The sequence below is a fragment of the Ceratosolen solmsi genome, unplaced genomic scaffold (assembly GCF_000503995.2).
Source record: "Ceratosolen solmsi marchali unplaced genomic scaffold, CerSol_1.0 scaffold10, whole genome shotgun sequence".
Classification (NCBI taxonomy): Eukaryota; Metazoa; Arthropoda; class Insecta; order Hymenoptera; family Agaonidae; genus Ceratosolen; species Ceratosolen solmsi.
The window spans coordinates 26,132,849-26,151,918 of record NW_011948412.1 but is presented as its reverse complement, the minus strand read 5'-3'; the positions used below and the strand labels follow the sequence as shown (position 1 = coordinate 26,151,918).

The 19,070-nt window shown below is 24.8% G+C and overlaps 2 protein-coding genes across 2 annotated transcripts; both read right to left on the bottom strand.

Annotated features, from left to right (window-relative positions):
- Window positions 1–3,460: 3,460 nt before the first annotated feature.
- Vps26 (vacuolar protein sorting 26) lies at window positions 3,461–7,234 on the bottom strand. The gene is made up of 6 exons (XM_011501033.1): window positions 6,762–7,234; window positions 6,529–6,672; window positions 5,585–5,979; window positions 5,302–5,408; window positions 4,903–5,114; window positions 3,461–4,170 (listed from the first exon to the last, which is right to left on the bottom strand). The coding sequence occupies exons 1-6, from the start codon at window positions 6,762–6,764 to the stop codon at window positions 3,880–3,882; spliced, it is 1,152 nt and encodes a 383-aa protein (XP_011499335.1). The 5' UTR covers window positions 6,765–7,234; the 3' UTR covers window positions 3,461–3,879.
- Window positions 7,235–9,274: 2,040 nt separating this feature from the next.
- Grip163 (gamma-tubulin complex component 6) lies at window positions 9,275–17,842 on the bottom strand. Its single transcript, XM_011504958.1, has 18 exons — window positions 17,518–17,842; window positions 17,018–17,232; window positions 16,721–16,959; window positions 16,460–16,556; window positions 16,061–16,366; window positions 15,875–15,982; window positions 15,638–15,808; window positions 15,276–15,574; window positions 14,900–15,119; window positions 14,324–14,555; window positions 14,038–14,230; window positions 13,102–13,961; window positions 12,444–12,861; window positions 11,708–11,975; window positions 11,383–11,643; window positions 11,032–11,241; window positions 10,062–10,234; window positions 9,275–9,601 (listed from the first exon to the last, which is right to left on the bottom strand). The coding sequence occupies exons 1-18, from the start codon at window positions 17,717–17,719 to the stop codon at window positions 9,313–9,315; spliced, it is 4,761 nt and encodes a 1,586-aa protein (XP_011503260.1). The 5' UTR covers window positions 17,720–17,842; the 3' UTR covers window positions 9,275–9,312.
- Window positions 17,843–19,070: the final 1,228 nt, after the last annotated feature.

Sequence of the window (19,070 nt, the reverse complement as noted above, 5' to 3'; positions counted from 1 at the left end):
TGAACATGTGATTATTGCACTAAGGTTGATTTTTATTGTTTGCGCACTTTTACCTGGCAAACCAGTTGACGTTTGAGGATTGTTGATCGAGTATGCTCATCCGGTACGTAACTTTGAAAGGTGTCGTTTATAAGTGTCGGATTTTAAATTTCTTATAAAATCTATTGTAAAACTGCTGATTTTGAGACGCGTAATTATTATTAATATTTTACGAAAAGAGAAAATTATTTGCAAATTGAATAATAAATATTGGTGCGCGAAAAACTTCGCTTTAATATCTAAATATACAACGTATTAAAATTTTTATTCTAAATTGAAAATAGTAGTGACAATATAAAAACTTGAACGTACTTTCGCAATAATTTTTGTTTTTATTTACAATGTGTAAAACATTATGGGCTAGAAAATTATTGTAAATTTGTCTACGTATAACAAATACATGTTACATTAAAAATTGCAGTATTATCACATGAAATATAATAAAGAAAATTTTCTTATTACAAGGGTCAAAAATAAACACAAAAATAACATTTTCCATTTATTTTCAGTGATCTTTATCAAGATGGTTTGTTTAATTACTGAAGTGAAAATGTTTATTAAGTCAATTTTTTAATTGGTAATTATTTAAAATATAATGTATGTATATTTTTGTATGTAAATACAGAAAATAACTTTTCATTAGATATATTTTAAAGTAAGTATAAATGCAAAAAGTCTTGTATGATAATATATTTATGTATATATGTATATATATACATTATTTCACACATAAAATAATCTATGATTCATTCTATTTTCACACACTTTTTGTCTTGCATAATTCTCTGAATTTTTTTGGTCAACAAATAACAAAGTATATAGAAGATGTTCAGTTTTTTCTTATCATTCTCTCATTCTCTCTCAGTTTCAAAACTTCCTAGAAATGTCTGCATAATGCATATGGATATAGTTTATTTTTGCACTATGCAAATATACAGAAAAAATTCAATAATGTGTACTTTGATAATATTTAGCTATATTCATAAAAGCTACATTATCCATTAAAAGTTATTAGACACCTCTTAAAGAAACCGGTGAATCAAACAAAATATATATCTAAATAATTTAATATTTATAATAATTTTAAAAGACATTCATAAAGACATTCCATGTTTATTTTCATTTATTTATGTTCGTAACATTTTCATCGTATTTGATTTAAATATATAGTTTACATTTTTCATTTCTTCACATAAATAATGGATTGGTGTCTGAAAAATTTTTAATCGATAGCGTATATACCGTCAATCTTAATTATTTTAATTCCTGCAATCATGATTTATAATTAAGCTGCATTTTCGAGACATTTTATACAAAGAATATTGCAGCACGCAAAATTACTTATCAGTGCTGCAGAATTTAAAAAATGGAACCTTCGACATTCCTGTCTCGCATAAATATACATAATATACTTTATATATAAACAATTCGATCTGTTGACTCGATTAGGGCTACCCAATTTCTGATTTTATTTTCGTTTTTCTTTCATATGTTAATTACAATTCATTTTACTGTCAGGCACGAAAAAAAAGGCTGAAGTTGCATTCTTAAGGTATTTCATAAAACAGACTCTCTTGCTGTAAAATGTATGGCATTTTGCTCATGAGTATTAAAAGTTAAAAAAACTGTATATTTAAAAAATAGTATCATTGGTATAAATAAAAAAATTCCACTAATTTTCTTTGAATTAAGCTGATATAAATTAAAACCTTCAGGTATAATTTTTTTTTGTAAAACTGACAGTTTTCCATTTGTGGTATTTACACGTGCATACAAATAAAATATATGTATAAGTGACTATGTACTTTAAAAGACATGAAATATTTCATCAATCATAAAAAAATTAATGAGAAATTTCTTTAATAAGTAAACTTATTAAATATTGATGCTTTTCATTATATACATATTTATTTTCTTTTTAAATAAACTGACAGTTCTAAACATGAAAAATTACATTTTTTTATACATTGATGAAATATTTCATAATTTTTAAAGAAAATTATATTTTTTACAATAATAAGTTTAAAAAGTGGAAAAAATGAATTCATTTGTGAAAAGTTTTTCTTTCTCTTACAAAACGTCATGGAGAAATTGGAGTTCATGAATTTTGCTATTTCAATGGACGTATTTTTATATCTACACTCATTCATATTTGCCATTTCAAAATCATTAGGATACTTCCATTTTTTTAAGTTGGAGGATATTTAGTTTTACAAATAATCCATTCATTACTTTTTGAAAAGTATTCAAATAATGATTTTTAAATTATATTTTTAAATTTTACGATATTAATAAACATAAAGTAGATGATGGAAAGACATGATAATTCAAGGATTACAAAATTTAGCTCTCCAAAATTATTTATGTGCAATCGAAGTATTTACAACTTTCATCATTCATGCTAAAACTCTATAATCCTTTCTTTTTATAAAAGAAACTTTCACTATTTACTATTAATGTAAAAATTGTGTATTCTAATCCGATTCTAAAACAATTTATACATAAATCATATGAATTTTACGCACATGATTATGTAAATAGTACCTAAGTACACACAAAAATTTATATTCCACAAAATATTGAAGATAGTTTCGAAAGTATTCTAGAAAATCACAGAAAATTGGTATAAAACAATTGCTCTGAATATTGTTTAAATAAACTTATGTATTATTTTTGTGTGTATCTAGTCTTAATAAAATACATATCAGTCGTACATAGGTTTATTTGAGTCACTGACAGATTAATATAATACAATGTATTATTATTATAATTTTACTTATAACTTTAACTTCATATATTTTGATTATAAAGCAATAAGAAAGAGACATGATACATGCGTTTGGTTTTTCAATAAATTATATAATTTTTGTCATATTATATTGCTGAAAATTAATAAATAAAAGATAAAAGTCATTATTAGTTTAATAACTTTATCACTAGTAAATTGCTTATATAATTTAATTCGTTATGATTCATTATATAAACTAATAGTGAATTATATTCAACATTGTAATTCATAAGCTTATATATATTACAAATTTGAATAGAAACTTACAATATATCTGTTAGCTATTTATCTCATTCTTTCATATTATTTTCAAATAGTCAATCTATATTTACTATATTTTAGACATGGTTATATTTAAAAAGATAATGCCATTCAATTTATTTATCAAGTATTGTAAATTAAGTGTATCATTCAAGTATTGTGCATTTAATGTAGATTTCACGTACTATGATTCAAATGTATCTTTCAAATTTCATTAAAAAATATTTAATATTTATTATTATACATCATATAATAATCTACAGCTATACGTTTCTCGATTTTATATAAAAACATAATTTCACATATTTTTTAATTTAATCAGAGTACAATAACAGTAATAAATTGATATATAAAACAAATATCAAAGACGGCTTTTCTTAATACATTAATTAATATTAGTGAATTAAGCAAATACGATATTTAAAAAATTTCTCAGGTACATCAAGAATATATCACCTGAGAAGTATAATCATACAAGAATAAAAACCAAAATTTGCTATGTATTCGTAGTGTCTCATTGTCGATGTTTCACAAATGTAAGCCAAATGTAATTGTTGATATTGACTTCACATATGAAGCCTGATGTATACATTAAAGTTCGAACTTCTATATAATCAAGATAAATAAAGCAAGTTTCCTCCTTGCTATTGACATTCTAACCTCAAAACGTCTGTCAGTGGCTTCTTATTACCCACGCACGAAAACACGTACAACTCACATTTCGCTTGTGTCCATACAACAACTCGATTCCTTATATTTCGCACACTTTCTTATTATCTCATTCCAAATTCTCACTGGCTCTCAGGGCTTAAGTCCTTTTCACCTTCACCATCCCCCTCTTCTCGCGTCATGCCCTCAATTGGGGCGTGTGACTGATGGGATTGAGGTTGCTCTAATGTTTCTGGGTCATCATACTGGGCTAGATTTTCCGACGGCTCCTGCGCTGGTGTTTGGAAGGGTGGTCCGTTTTGGGCAGCACCCTGAGGAAAGCCTGTCTCCGCAGAAACTAAGTGTGACGGTAAATGAGGTGAAGCCGACTGTGGTTTTCTGCTTTTTTCACCCTTCCGCCAAAGTGTAATTTCCTGCGACAGAAAAATTTAATTTTAAGTTAATAATCAGACATTATAGAATTTGATCCTATTACACAATTGTATTTTTATAATATATTTTTTTAATAAATAATATTTTTAAAATATAAGAAAATTACAAAATCAATACCCATTGTGAATTAAAAATATATAAAACTTATGATGCTATTTAGGGCAAAAAATTAATCAAAATTTAACAGACATATTAAGTTAACTTTTTACATTATAATTGTTATATACAATTGCCATAAAATTCTATTAATTTATAAAAGTATCAAACATTAAAAGATACTCATTTAAACATATATATATCTAAACCTTAAAAGTATTTATGTAAATATAAATGTTTTACTTGATGCTTACTCAAAACTATCATTTAATTTTGAAACATTCATTTGAATAAAAATTTTCTTCAATATCTTAGAAAATAATTAAATAGATATATTTGTTATAAAAATGAAAAATGATAACGTAACATGTCAACATCAATTTTGCATTACAAAGTAAATAGAATTTTTTTGCAATTTTTACATTAAGTAGATTCCTATATTAACTATGATTTATTGTATTTTAATTATATATTTAATATAAACATAATTTGATTTTAATCATGGAACAAATTTTTTTTTAAATACCAAATTTGTGTTCTTGATAAAATTGAATAGATTTTCAGGATGTGTTTCCATTAATTAACATAAAAATATAGAATATAAAATGAAAAACAACCTGTTGTTTGAAGTATCTTCGATCTTCTTCATCCATAAGGACTAAATTGAGGTAATATCTCACACTGAATTTCTTGTTAATATCTCGCATTGTTGGTGCTAAGTCATAACCTGCTAAAAATACTCTAATTGGAATAGACTCTCCCTTCACTGGTGCACCATCCATTATCTCATATTTTGCTATAGTTTCGTTTTCCATGAATGTATGAGGTCCTGTAAAAAATATTTTGAGTAAAAATGAAAAAAATATTTGCAATATTCTTTAATATTTATTCATTATAAGTTATATTCATTGTTTTTCTATTATAAATGGGTGCGCATGGGCATTTGTGTGTATGGGTACATAAATATAAAATTTAGTCAAATTTTATTAATTAATAAAAAATGTATAACAACTAACCAGAACCTGTTGTCTCTCGTTTAATAATTGCTATTTCCATGTGTTTGATCTTAATTCTGACCAATAAGAAGTAAATTTTTCCAACTATAACATCTTTTAAATGATATCTATAAGGTAACAAAAATTAATTATTAAATTATATTCATAGTCAATTGTTTGCATATACTCTTATCATTGTAAACTGGAACATGATAATTAATAATCTTGACATTTTAGTAATGAAATATATTAACAGAATTTTAACAAAAATATTTATTTTTATAATCAATTAATAGATCCTTACTTGCTTTTATTATATTCAAATTCGATATGCAAACAGTCTTCAATTCCAACTTCCATTTTAATGGGATTATTCATGTCTGGATAAGAACTAAGAGTATGTACAACAAGCTCCAGTTCTTTAACAATATCGCTCAGTCTTCTAACAATTGTTACTCTAAGAAAATATCTTAGTCGCACATTTGATCCTGTATAGCTTTCAAAAGATTTTTCCACATTAGCAAATTCAAATTCATATGTGGTATTATGCGTAAGTTCACCAGGCCTTGCAAGTTCCTTAACTAAACTACTGAATTCATGATGATTACCCCTGTCATAGTAAAGTTCTATCTGTCCAATAAACTCAACTTTAACACCTTGATGTTCCAATTTTCCTGCTTTTCTCAGACTAATATTTATCTAAGAAATAAAAATTAATTTTATTATTAAAAACTATCAAAACTTACAAATAAAAAATATATTAAAAAAATACTGATTTTTAAAAAAATTTATATCGTTAACAACATATATATAACAAGGAAATAACTATTAATTATTTCATATTATTCTAATATATCTTATAGCTAATTAAATAATTCTTAAACATTATACATCGACTGTATTTTTCTTTTACATTTGTACAGCATATAGTTATATACTAGATTTAGAAATAAAATAAAAAGAAACAATTTTTATTAAATTTTAACAAAGACAATTTTAAATATGATTAAATATAATGAATAAACTTTATCAATATTTATATTAAATTCAAAATTATTTGATATCTTTGTTACTTCCTTTATTATTGTAAATAATTTACATATGTCCATGTATACAAGTATGTTTATATGTCAATTATTGTTTAATAGATATACATTCTTTCTTATTAGATATAATTAAATATTCGACTAAAGAGGTTTATTTTATATATCGTTCTAGTTTACACTGAAGCATAACAACTTGACTTACCTTGCCAGAGACTGTTTCTCCATCAAGATATAACAAATGCCTTTCTTTTTTTCCATCTTCAGACTTAATATCTGCAGTCTTCCTGGTGTCTGCACCATCAAGTGTAATCTCAATATCTGCAGATTGGCCAAACCCAAAGAAGCTCTATAGTTAAAAATTAACGACTTTCAATGAAACACGCTCTATACGGGTATAAAAAGGCCATAAATAAGATGAAAAATGTGCCTACTTACCATTTTAAAGCTCTAAAGAGAAAATTGACTTTTCGATTTTCTTATGGTATAACCTGGCGCGAGCGACCAGAAACACGTTCGCGTTATATTCTCACCAGCACTGTCCACGGCATAATTAAAGAAATAATTATTAAATGATCGAGAAAGTGCAATTTTCTGTCCTCACTACCAGTTGGTTTTCGTTTAGACACAGGAAGGACTAACGAAAGATAGATTTATTTCTCCCCGTACCGAACGATTGCGGCGGTGAACAGTCACAAGTTGCCAATATGGCCGTACGGCACTGATAGCACTTTTGCCATCGGTAGTTCTATCTTGTCAAAAGTCCCTGGCTTAAATATTCGCATATGTTTAAATGCATTCGTGCACCATATGTATGTATGAATAAGTCTAAGGGAGAAAGAGAATACATACAATGTACACCTCTACCTATCTTTTTCTTTTGCGTTTAAATTTCTATTACGTTTGTCCGTCGGAATTCGTATTGTAAATTTATAGAAATGGAAAGATAAAAACGACCTTAACATCTGTCTCTCTCATTATTTTTCTCTCTCTCTTTCTCGTTTATTTTTACATCTGAATTTTTTTTTCGGCTTTCGTCTACCTTATCAAAAATTACTTTGCGTAACATGTTACTATCGGAATAATGAAGTACATTCAATTCACATGAAATAAATGGTACATTCAATTTCATAAACAAGTGGAGAATGACTCCGTAGTATAGGCTACATTAAATTTATATTTACGAAAAAGTAAGAGAAAAATTTACATATTTCATGTTTACATGACAATATGTACACACACATATATATATAAACAGATATGCAAAAACACTAAAAACTGCCAATCTGATCAAAATCTTTATATATGCCCAGAAAAATAGGGTAACTAATATTAAGCCATATCGATAATCTATGCATCAATTTAAATTTATGACTGTGACATTACCAATTAACAGTAAACACGTAATTCATAAACATTTTGTACTAATAAATATATAGGTTAAACAATTTAGATTACTGAATAGTTTACCTCACTATAATATTCGTGTAAAAAATACAATAAAATTTAATACTTGATTTAATTGAATAATTTAATACATATTATTAGTAAGTTTTTAATCAAAATTTATTAAACTTTTATTACGTTTGAAGTAAATTAATTGATTAGAAATTTTTAATTTGAGTGGAAATAAACACGTATAAATAAAATTCTTATGTAGATTTACTGATGTGGTATTTGATAATTTAAAAAATTAATGTGATCTTTTAATAATACATAACAGCTATAATAATGAAATATTTTATTAACTCTTTATAAATAAATATAGCTCCTTGTAATTACTATACTTGTATTTAAATAAGCCAAATGATCTAAAAATAGTAATTAAAATATTAATTCATGTTCTATATTGAAAAGAATTGATCAATTTTATACATTTTTATGTAACTATAATTCATGGTTCTGAAAAAAAAATTGAAAATATAATTATATACACATTCGATATTTAATCAACTGACACATTTTACATTATTATAAAATATATTTTTGAACATCTTCAACAATAATAAATTAATGATAATTAAAACAATCGATGCTATCTATCTCAATCTATATATTTAAAGAAGTTTCATTGGAAAATACAAAATATGCATTCTCATATATTCGCCAGATAATATTCAATGACAAAAATTACGACAAATTCATCACTATAGTTTAATAAAATTAAAAAATCTAAACATACAGAAATGTGCCTTTTAATAGTTAATCGTTAAAGATTAGTTAACGCTTTTAGTACTTGGAAGATTCTAATCTTTAATTTAATTTCTTTTGCAATTGTACTTCTCAGTTACATTACCTAAAAAAGATATACTACATATAATGTGGATGCAAAAATTTAAATATTGTAAAATAATGTATTTATAAAATAATTTGTTTTCTTATCAAAGTTAAATTACATATATTTACAATTATATTGAAATGTATACATTTAATAATTATATAAATTCAATATTTCAAATAAGTAAATTGGAATTTTTAAAAAATTAACATTTTTTAAATTATTTAGTATACTATTTAATCTACACTTGACCAAATTATAATTTGAACCATTATTTTTTGTTTTAAAATAAGAAGCAAGCTATATCAAGTTTATAATTATAAATAATTATCAAATTAAAAGAATGCTAATATTTTAATCTGATTTATTTGATATTTGAGGAAACGTAAAGTTTTTTTTTTGCTGAAATTTTAATTTTAATTCTTAATTCTAATTTTATTCTTATTATTGAAATAGAATTTGAAAAATAGAAAGGAAAATTAAATAAAATTAAATGAATAATAATACTTTTACATTATGTGCTAAAAAAATAATGATATCCATACATTTGCAATTGAAAATACAGTTGCCGACGCAAATACTAAATTGCTATATAATCACGTAATTTTAATTGCTTATTTCGTTGAAATAAACCGTAAAATTTAAAAAGGCTTTAAATTTTCAAAGTATACTATTTTTAGTCTAATAAACTGTTTAAAAAAATATAGGAATCTACTTTTGCGAAGTAAAATTGTAGCGGTGATTTATATTTAGCGCATGCAAAAATTGCATCAAATGAGGTTGATAGCCGGTATTTGCTAATTTCTCCGCCACGTGGGCCAGGTAAGCTCTTTGTTCACTGAAAGCTATATACATCTTCTCGAGATTCTCGTAATTCGGACCGGCCGACTTTGATTCGTTCCAGTTCTGCGTCTTTATTCGATTGTGAAATTTAAGAACAACTTTGAAGATATTGCATAGGCACGTGCGCATCTTTTCACCTCTGAGATTCAGCATACACCTATAATAAATCTCGGAAATTAAATTAAGGTTCATAAATTAATGAAACAAATTTATAAAGATTAACATATATTAATAATAATAATAAGAAGAAGAAGAATAATAACAGTAATAATAGAAACAATAATAATAATAATAGTAGCAATAATATTAATAATACTAATAATGGATAATTATATCAAGTCCTCAATAAATATATTAGGACTATCATTTAATTAGAATACTATTTTGAAAAATTAATTGAAAAATATTGAATATAATTCGTTCTGACTTCATAGAATATATCTTATTGAAAACTATTTTTTTATTTTAAAATAAACTAGATACTGTTGAAAGCCTTGTATAAAATAATTACATGTAGTTTATTAGGAATTGAAATGCCCATATGCTTATATACGCATTTATTATAAAATATTTTAAAATTAAACAAAATATTGATCTGCATTTTATTATTGTGTTACCTTGATAAAATCTTTTTTATGTAACTGATATGAGTATCATGCACTTCTTCAAGAGTCATTGTGTTTTCTAATTTCTTTTCAAATTCTGACCAGCTGGCATGCAAAACACTGCAAGTTAGGTATGTATGCAGTGCATTCATAAATTGCATCATTGAATGCCTGTACAATTGGAGCTAAAAGTGGAAAAAATTTGCAATATAATTTTTTTAATACAATATATGAATTCAATGCTAATATTTTCAATTTAGATTGACATAAAGCATTTTATTACGATTTTAGATATTTTATTATAAATTTGAAATTTGGTACATTTTCACATTTGGCAAATTTATAAGTTGTCAAATTAAATATTGCTTACGATATTTATTTGATCGATATTTATAAACTCAATCGCGTTTTTTTTAAACTTTTAAAAAGAATTGTCCAAATATTCTAATACTCAAATATCCAATTTATTTCATTTACTTAATGATCTTATTAAATATATTTAATAGATCACTTTTATCACTTGCTTGAATGTCTTAGAAACAAGATATGTATACAAATTAGAGTATATATTTTACGAAAATCATTTATGAAACAGAATTTGTACTAGAATCTAATGCACACTTTCAATTCTAATAAATATTTTAAACAATTTGTTTTACATACAAAAACATTGCAAAGTATATATTTAATAATTTTAAAAATATTTTCAATTAATTGCTTGTATTGATTCAATTACGTTTTGCATCTGCAGCTAATATTTTATAACTGTATTAAATGCATTTAGTTTGTAAATATTCACAATTCTGATTAAATAAATTAATTTAATTTATTCATTAAATGTAATTTTTAAAACTGAAGCTGATTCATAAAAATTATCAATTAATATGAATTTATAGAAATATTACATCTGTAGTTATATAAATAAATTTACTAACAATATTTAATAATTATAAAATTTTCATTTATAAATTATAAAACTTACTTTATGGTGATTTTTTGTAATAGAGGCTTTTCTTTCGATTTTTAAAATTTGAAAATCTTCTTGTAGTACCCACAGAACACGACCAACCATTAGCAAAAATTTAAATACTTTACTATATTGTAACATAACCATATCGTTAAATATTATATTTAAAGGCCATGAAATTTTATAATTTAATGACAAACAACTAAGTATTTCGGGGTTCGAAGTCTAAAATGAATAATAAAATCAATTATTATAAAATATATCCTATCGAATATTCATTTTATAATTGTTATCAAGAAAAATTTAAGAATTTACTTTTCTTTATTTTATTAAAATGAATTTTTCGTAGACATGTTTATACAATACCTGTAAGTGCGTTGGTATATTTAAAGCCGAAAGACTCAATAATTCAGAATTAGCATAAGTACTGCTAAGCGAACTAACAAGTGCTTTTTCTAAAAAGTTCGTTAAAGTTGATGAATTGAGAAGTTCACTGGGAGTTGTTACTTCGTACAGCTTTGTAAATAATGACTGCATAAGAGTTTTAGCAAATTCACCATTAAGTAAAAAGAAATAGCTACGCAAACTGTGCAGATGAGAGAGCATATTATGTTCAGTTAATAGGTACTGCAAAAGTATTACTGTAATGATTATTTATTCTATTAAGTAAAAAGTATTTTTCGACTGTTACCTTAATTATAGCACTATTTACAAGACGACTTTGTGCCGTTAGTGGTATCATAACAGATTTCTCCAGGTATACTTGTAGGGATGTTGTATCAATCATCTCAACATCATCAACAGTTAGTTGTTGAGTTTCAATAGATGGTGTATTTGGGGTGGAATCAAGCCCGATGAAGTTTGGAAATACTGGAGAACTTTGGAAATATTTGGAGCTTTGATATTGTGATAAATCTTCTGTTGACATTTCATTTGATGATTTAGCAAAAAGTATGTCACTACAAATTTTAATATATTCTTTAATAAGTTGCTCCTTCATATTGAGTCGTAACGAAAATATTTTTATCGTTTTATTTTAATATAGTTAAATTATATTTAAATTGCAAAAATATATATTTTTAAATAGTAAAATATTTAATTTTATCAAAATATCGTAAGTTCTTTGAAGGTAAAACAATGTACCCAAAAATAGAAAAAAAAATTGAAACAAAATAGTCAATGTATAATTAAAATAAATAGTTATATTTATAAATAAATGGAACTTTATAAATGCAAATTAAATTACTTTCAGAGAAATCAAATAATTAGCGTACATTTTTTATGACAATTTGCTCAAATAATTTCATGCTTTATAATTAAAATTTGTCCTAAGTTTCAAACATATTTTTAAAAAATATGAGGATCAATTAATTTATATGAAACAATATCAAGTTTCTAATAAAATTATATACTATAAAAATTCACACCTGTGATTTGTAATTTCAGAAAACGGAGTATTCTCGCAACTCTGTATTGGTATAGAACTACTATAGGTTGAAGCAGTGAAATGGTCGGTTGTAGTTGACATAGGTGTTTCTTTTGCTGGCTCATTATCAACAAATCTGTTTATTTCAAAATCAAATTGATCGGTATTGTGAGCCATATTCCGATTTCTATTTTTCTGCCATTCAGTCAAATTTTCTGTTTTCGCAGAGACAGGTTCGAGATCCTCCATCCGATTGTAAAAATGTGACATAATTTTGTTTCTATTTAGTTGGGCCTCTGTTAATAATGGTTTCTCTACCGTTTCACTTGCTTGTGGATCATTCCAATTCAAATGGGTGAGATGCTGCGTATTTCTCAATCGATTAATTTGAATCTCTGTCCTTGGTTCATTTAAGCAATCTTGATTTAGAAGGAAATACAAATAAATTTATTTGTAAACACTTAAGTTATAATGATTTTATGGAGCCAATATTTTTTTAATATAAAATATGTTTATAAAACATGACATTTTTACTTTACTTTAATTATATTAAATATATAATAAATACTATAATAAATAATAAATATTAAAATATTTTATTCATAATATTTGTATCTAAAGTTATTAAATTTTGAATAAATACTTAAAAAAGATAGTACCTTCATCTTTTATATGACGTGTTGCCGCCTCAACATTATCCCAATTTAAATCGATTAGATGATTAGTATTTCTCAATCTATTTATTTGAATCTCTGACATTTTAGGTTGATTTTCAGAATTGTCCATAGACACGAGTATATTAGTTTTATTGTTATTTGGTGAGACTCCGTATTCCTGTTGCAGAACTTTTAACTTGTTGCGTTGTGCTTCTGTCATGTTATCAGTTTTTGTGAGATTTAATAAATTAAGAGCTGTGTTTTCAATACAAGTAGCTTGAATTGTTTTGAAACCATCAAGTCTGTCAAGATCCTTTAAATTCTTCGTACAAGTTGTTCCAGGAATTTCAAGTATATTTGGTCGCACTGCTTTTATTGTATTTTGTTTGCTAATAGTTTTATCTGGTGAATTAATATTTTGTTTCTCTGTAATAGAAGTAACCATACTTTTAATTTCGAAATTAGATTCGTCAATTTTTATAGTTGTGGGATTACTATTTTCATCTGTATTCAGAACTACTGTTATTTGTGTACTATCAAGAGGTATAGAAATAGAAAGATTATTTGTATTTAGATTTCTTTCTTTTTCTGAATCATTATTGTTCTCTTTCAACATTACAGTTTCTTCAAATCTTTGATTTTTTATAACCTCTTCATTTATTTTTTGCTCTTCTTTTTTAGTACTATCAAAGTGAGCAAGTGGTTCGAATTTATCTGGTGTAGTGGCAAATTCTCGCTGCAAATCGGATATAGCCAAGATTCTTTCATCAAATAGCTTCATTCTACGTATTCGCCAGCTTGCATGAATACGACGTCTATTCGCTTCCTCTGCTAATTCGTTGTAATACTTTATAGTATTTTCTCTATAAATATAAATGACTTAAAGAAAATCGATTTTTCTTATTTATTTTTATTTTATATTATAAATATATAAAATACCTTTCTGCTCTCTCAATAAGTTTAGCTTCTTCTTCCTGCTTTAAAGCATTTTTTAAAAACACTTTATCAGAATTTAATTCTGCAATTCGGTCTCTTTCCTTTCTATTAGCAGCTTCTTCAGCTTGATCTTTCAACTGCTCTAGAAGTTGATTTTTCTCTTTTATAATTTGTTTAATAGCATCTTCTCGTTCTTCTACAATATCACAAAGATAGTAAACTTTCTTAATTTTTTGTTAAATTTTTGTTTAAGATAAGAATAAAAAATGCTTTAAATTCATAGGCTTACTTTTTAATCTTAATAAAGTATCTTTTTGTGCTTCAATCACGAGTTCAGCTCTTCTTTTCTCTGTTTCTTTTTCTTCTTGAATTGCAGAACATAACGATACTTTTTCACCTTGTTCAATTTCTCCTTTGATTATATATTCCTCATAGAATTTAGCTTGCTCTATTAACATACCCACACTCAAACAAACGCGAATTTGTGGTTGACTAGAGGCTGAGACTTGACACAATGGATTCTGAATATAATTCAATATAATTTAATTATTACCGTTCTTAAAGATATACATCATATATAATTACAAATGCATTAACAAATAAATAATTTCTTTATATTAGTTGTAGCAAATTCCGTTTGAAGCTTGAAAAAAATTAAAATATTAAAATCACTGGTTAATCTTAATTTAAAACTTCCTTATACTCCATATATATAATTAAATTATTTAAAAATAAGTAAGCTAACTTTTAATTTCAATAAAATATTTTTATTATGTGCATGCAATAATTAAAATAATTATGATAATTTAATGTGAAATAATTTACTTTAATGCAAAGTGAACAACTATTATATTTATATACGAACTTTAGGATTACATATTCTTAATAAAGCTACAGCTTTTCCACATTGTAAAATTGAATCCGTCAATTCGGATAAGAATCCAGGTACCGATTTCTGATTAATACCGAAAGCTCTTGTCCAGAATCGATGGCCTCGAATTCGAAGATATTGTGTTCTCACTTTTATAATAAATTCTTCATAAATGTCTGTGCATTCTCCTTCAAAAATCCAACGTTGTAGAAAGCTATAATAATAAAAATAATTTTTTTAATTAGTTTAATAAGGAATGATTCAATGTAACTATGTAATTTAAATTGTTTATTTTATCAAGGCAATGTGAGATGTACAGAAAGAATTCAATAAAATAAGTAAATAAAATGAATATTTAATCTATACTAACCGAAAATAGACTTCACAACAGGTTTTTAAAGTTGAATAATAAACTAAGGCAACATTTTGTTCTGTAACTCTTGTTACTTCTTTATAAATATGTGTTAAAATACCAATACCTTCGCCCAGCGAAGTTAATATTTGATTATCACAGCGACAAAATCTTGCCACTTTATTAATTAAATTACCTAATGGTCTTACTCTATTTAAGAATTTCAACAACCCTATATTTCCATCTTCAACTATTGAAACTCGGAGAATGGCGGCATGATAAAAGAGTAGAAATTCTTTTATACTACTACAAAGTGCCTACATAATTTAAAAAATTTATTATTAAATTTACTAATAAACATTTTATTTTATTAATATTACCTTAAAGATTAACCCTTCTATCTGTAGTTTTCCACTTTTTTTATCAGTAGCAATAAGAATAGAAAGATTTTTAAAAGAGGTACCCCAATGAATAATCTCGTAACTCAGATTTTCCAGAGTTCCTGTGCTTATACTATTTATTGCTATATTTTTTTTCAATTCAAAGCCAGTCTACAAAAATATTATAATACTAAAAATTTGAAAAGTATTTATTGTACCAATAAATATTATACATACCGATGAATTGTAAATAAAGGTATTAGATTCAACTCCAAGTAGTAGAAGTTTGACATTATTTATAAATTCTTTACTAGAAATTTCAGTAATTACATAATTTGCAGCAATCTAAAAATTTACTATTATTACATACATGTAAAATATATATTTTATTATTTTATTAATTTTTTAAAGTAAATGACAAACTTTATTTGGTAATATGTTATCATGTATAATATTCATTAAATGTAATGTAGCTTCAATTGATTCTGAAATAAATGGAGGTTCTTTAGGTGGTTCAGATTTGCCTAAAGTTTCCCAAGTTCTGTGGTTTGATAGAGGTGATGTTTTGTCCATATTTTCCCATATTTTATCTAAATTCTTCACTAGTTCTTGACTTTCCTGTTTCTTAATTTCATAAAGTTCAGTTTCACTTTTATCACAATGTATAAATTTCGTTTTAGCAATTTCTTCTTTATAAATTGGAATTTGTTCATTTACTTTAGTTATATCCTGATGAAAATAATAAAAAATTATGTAATTTAAAATATTATTTAATTATTCAATTTTAAAGTATTTTATATTATACAATGTGTTAATTCTTACTTTTATTTGTGGTAAAGAAGAATGGATTATTAAATTATTGCCATTAAGGCTAGTTATGTTTCTTGATATGTTTGATATCACTGAATCACTATTATATCTATAAAAACAAATAGTTAATAGTTAAAATGTAACATTATAGCATAAATTAAAAAATCGAAAAAAATTATATATAAATAGAGAAAATTTATAACAATATATATTATTTAAAAGTTTATTTTTTACCATTAAATTATAACTTATTTTACATAAAAAATAAATTACCTCATATTCTGTATATTGGAATTTGATGCTGATGTAAATAGACCAAGTAGTGATAATTTACTTCCTGGCTCAGCTGTGCTATACTTAGTAAAACTATCACGTTCTAATTTAAGATTTGATTCAAATTTTTTTGGTAAAAAGAATGATTCAATTGGATATATTTGAAAAGGTGGAACTTCTCCTTTATTATAAATTACTTCTGGAAGTAATGGATGTGATTTTCCGTAATGAAAAATATCCTAAAATATAATTGATTAATTAAATTATAGTTTATATACCAATATTTTTTATACCTACCATACAGTAATCATCTTGAGATTTAATCAATTTTAATTCATTTAAAAATTGCAAAGTAGAATAGGTCGTGGTGTTTGGTTCCAATCCACTATCTATAAATTCATCTAAATATCTTTCTAGTTCTGTAGCTTGTGAAATCAAACCCGCTCCTACTTTTATGACAAATGCATGTTTCAATAATTCTAATATTGGATCACATGACTTGTTATTGTTTACTACAAGTGTAAAAGTAATATTAATTCATGATTCAATATTTTAATAAAATAAATAACTATAAAATTTATTATATTATTTTTATTGTATTACTTATAAATAAAAGTAAAAATGCTACCTTTATAATATCTTATACGTAGCTTGGAAGTCACTTAAGAAATTAAAATTTAAATAAAGGAGATTTGCTGGATTTGATAAAAATTAATTTACAGCAGATAAACAAAATGCAAGAATAAGTAACTGTAGTAAGATTTTTTAATAAATAATTAAAAATGATTAAGATTTACCGTAATTTTGACTAGACTTTTTTAGTAATATCTCATAAGCTTTAGATTTGAGTTTCTGCAAATGCTTGTTATTGATGTGTGGAGGCAGATAAGGGTGTTCTTCAACCTGATAATGTTTATAGAATAAACTTTTGCATAACTGACCGATGAGGCCATAAACATCGTTATCTCTAACCTCCGAATCCATTATTTTTCTTTTCATCTTAGATTTTCTATTTCAGAACTAAAAGGCATTGTGACCTTTGTAAAGTGATTACATTAACCTTTCTGCAACATATACATGTATCAAATTAAGGCAAAAAATTAAAACATAAAACATCCCCACTAACTGACTGAATACAATGCATGGAAAGTCGATTCTTAAAAACTTACAAGAGTAAACGGTAATGTTCTCGTCTTTTACGCATAATATACGTTAATATCTGTTAGCGATAGTGTTGCATGACAAGCATTAATTATGCATGATCATATTAAATGTGAAGTTCAAGCATTAAGAGTTTTATATTATTTATTATTATTTTTTTTTTATTGTGAGAGCTAATTTTACAATTACAACTGATTTTACCAATTGTATGACTCGAATTATATCATTATGTCAATAGTATTGATATTACTGTAACATATTCTTTGAAAAGAATAAATGTATCATCTTTTTTTTAAATGATTTGTACAAAAAATAAATTTTTATAATTCGATTAAAGTTGTTAAATATTGTTTTTTAAATATATTGAATGCTTTAAAAAGTTGCATAAATAGTATAAATGAATAGTATTCTCTTATTAATTAAAATAATAGAAATAGTAAAAAAATAATACAAAGGAATAACATGTTGAAAAATAGTTTTGATAAAAAAAAATTTTGATATCAAAATGCTTCGATCACTAAATATAAATTTACTGTGTAGATTCTCGACTTAAAGCAATACATTTAATATTGTTCGCTATTAATTATTTTCTGATTTTCATAGATTGATGTTACATTGTATTTTAAACTTAATATACTTATAAAAATCCACAATAAGGATAAAACCATTTGTATATAAAATTATGACCTTTATAAGAGTGAACAATATAAATATTATTATAATAAAATTATTTGTTTTCTATTGAAAATTATATACTGAATTAAATAGAATTAAATATAGCAGTCATCCGTTTAGTATCCAAAAAATTTTATGTACAAGAATAAAAATCTTCGAAATCTTTGCTTTGCATTTTTTAGTATTAATCTTTTCATATATCGTTTTTCATATAATTTAATCACAATTTAAATTTTATAAAATTAACATATATAATCGTGCCTCTCGTAAAAGCATTAATACAATACTAATGACAATTTTTCTAATAACTCTAATTTCAATATGAATCAATAAAACTTTGTGCTCACATGATAGCTCATTCGATTGTTACAATTTGTATATACATCAAAGAACCAATAAAGTTTAATAATGAGATATAAGTTATGGATACAGTGAGCGTCGCTTAGCAACTTTATGTGTATACACAAAAAGCCATATCGTCCTAAACTCACGAGGTTTGCTGTTGTAACTTATA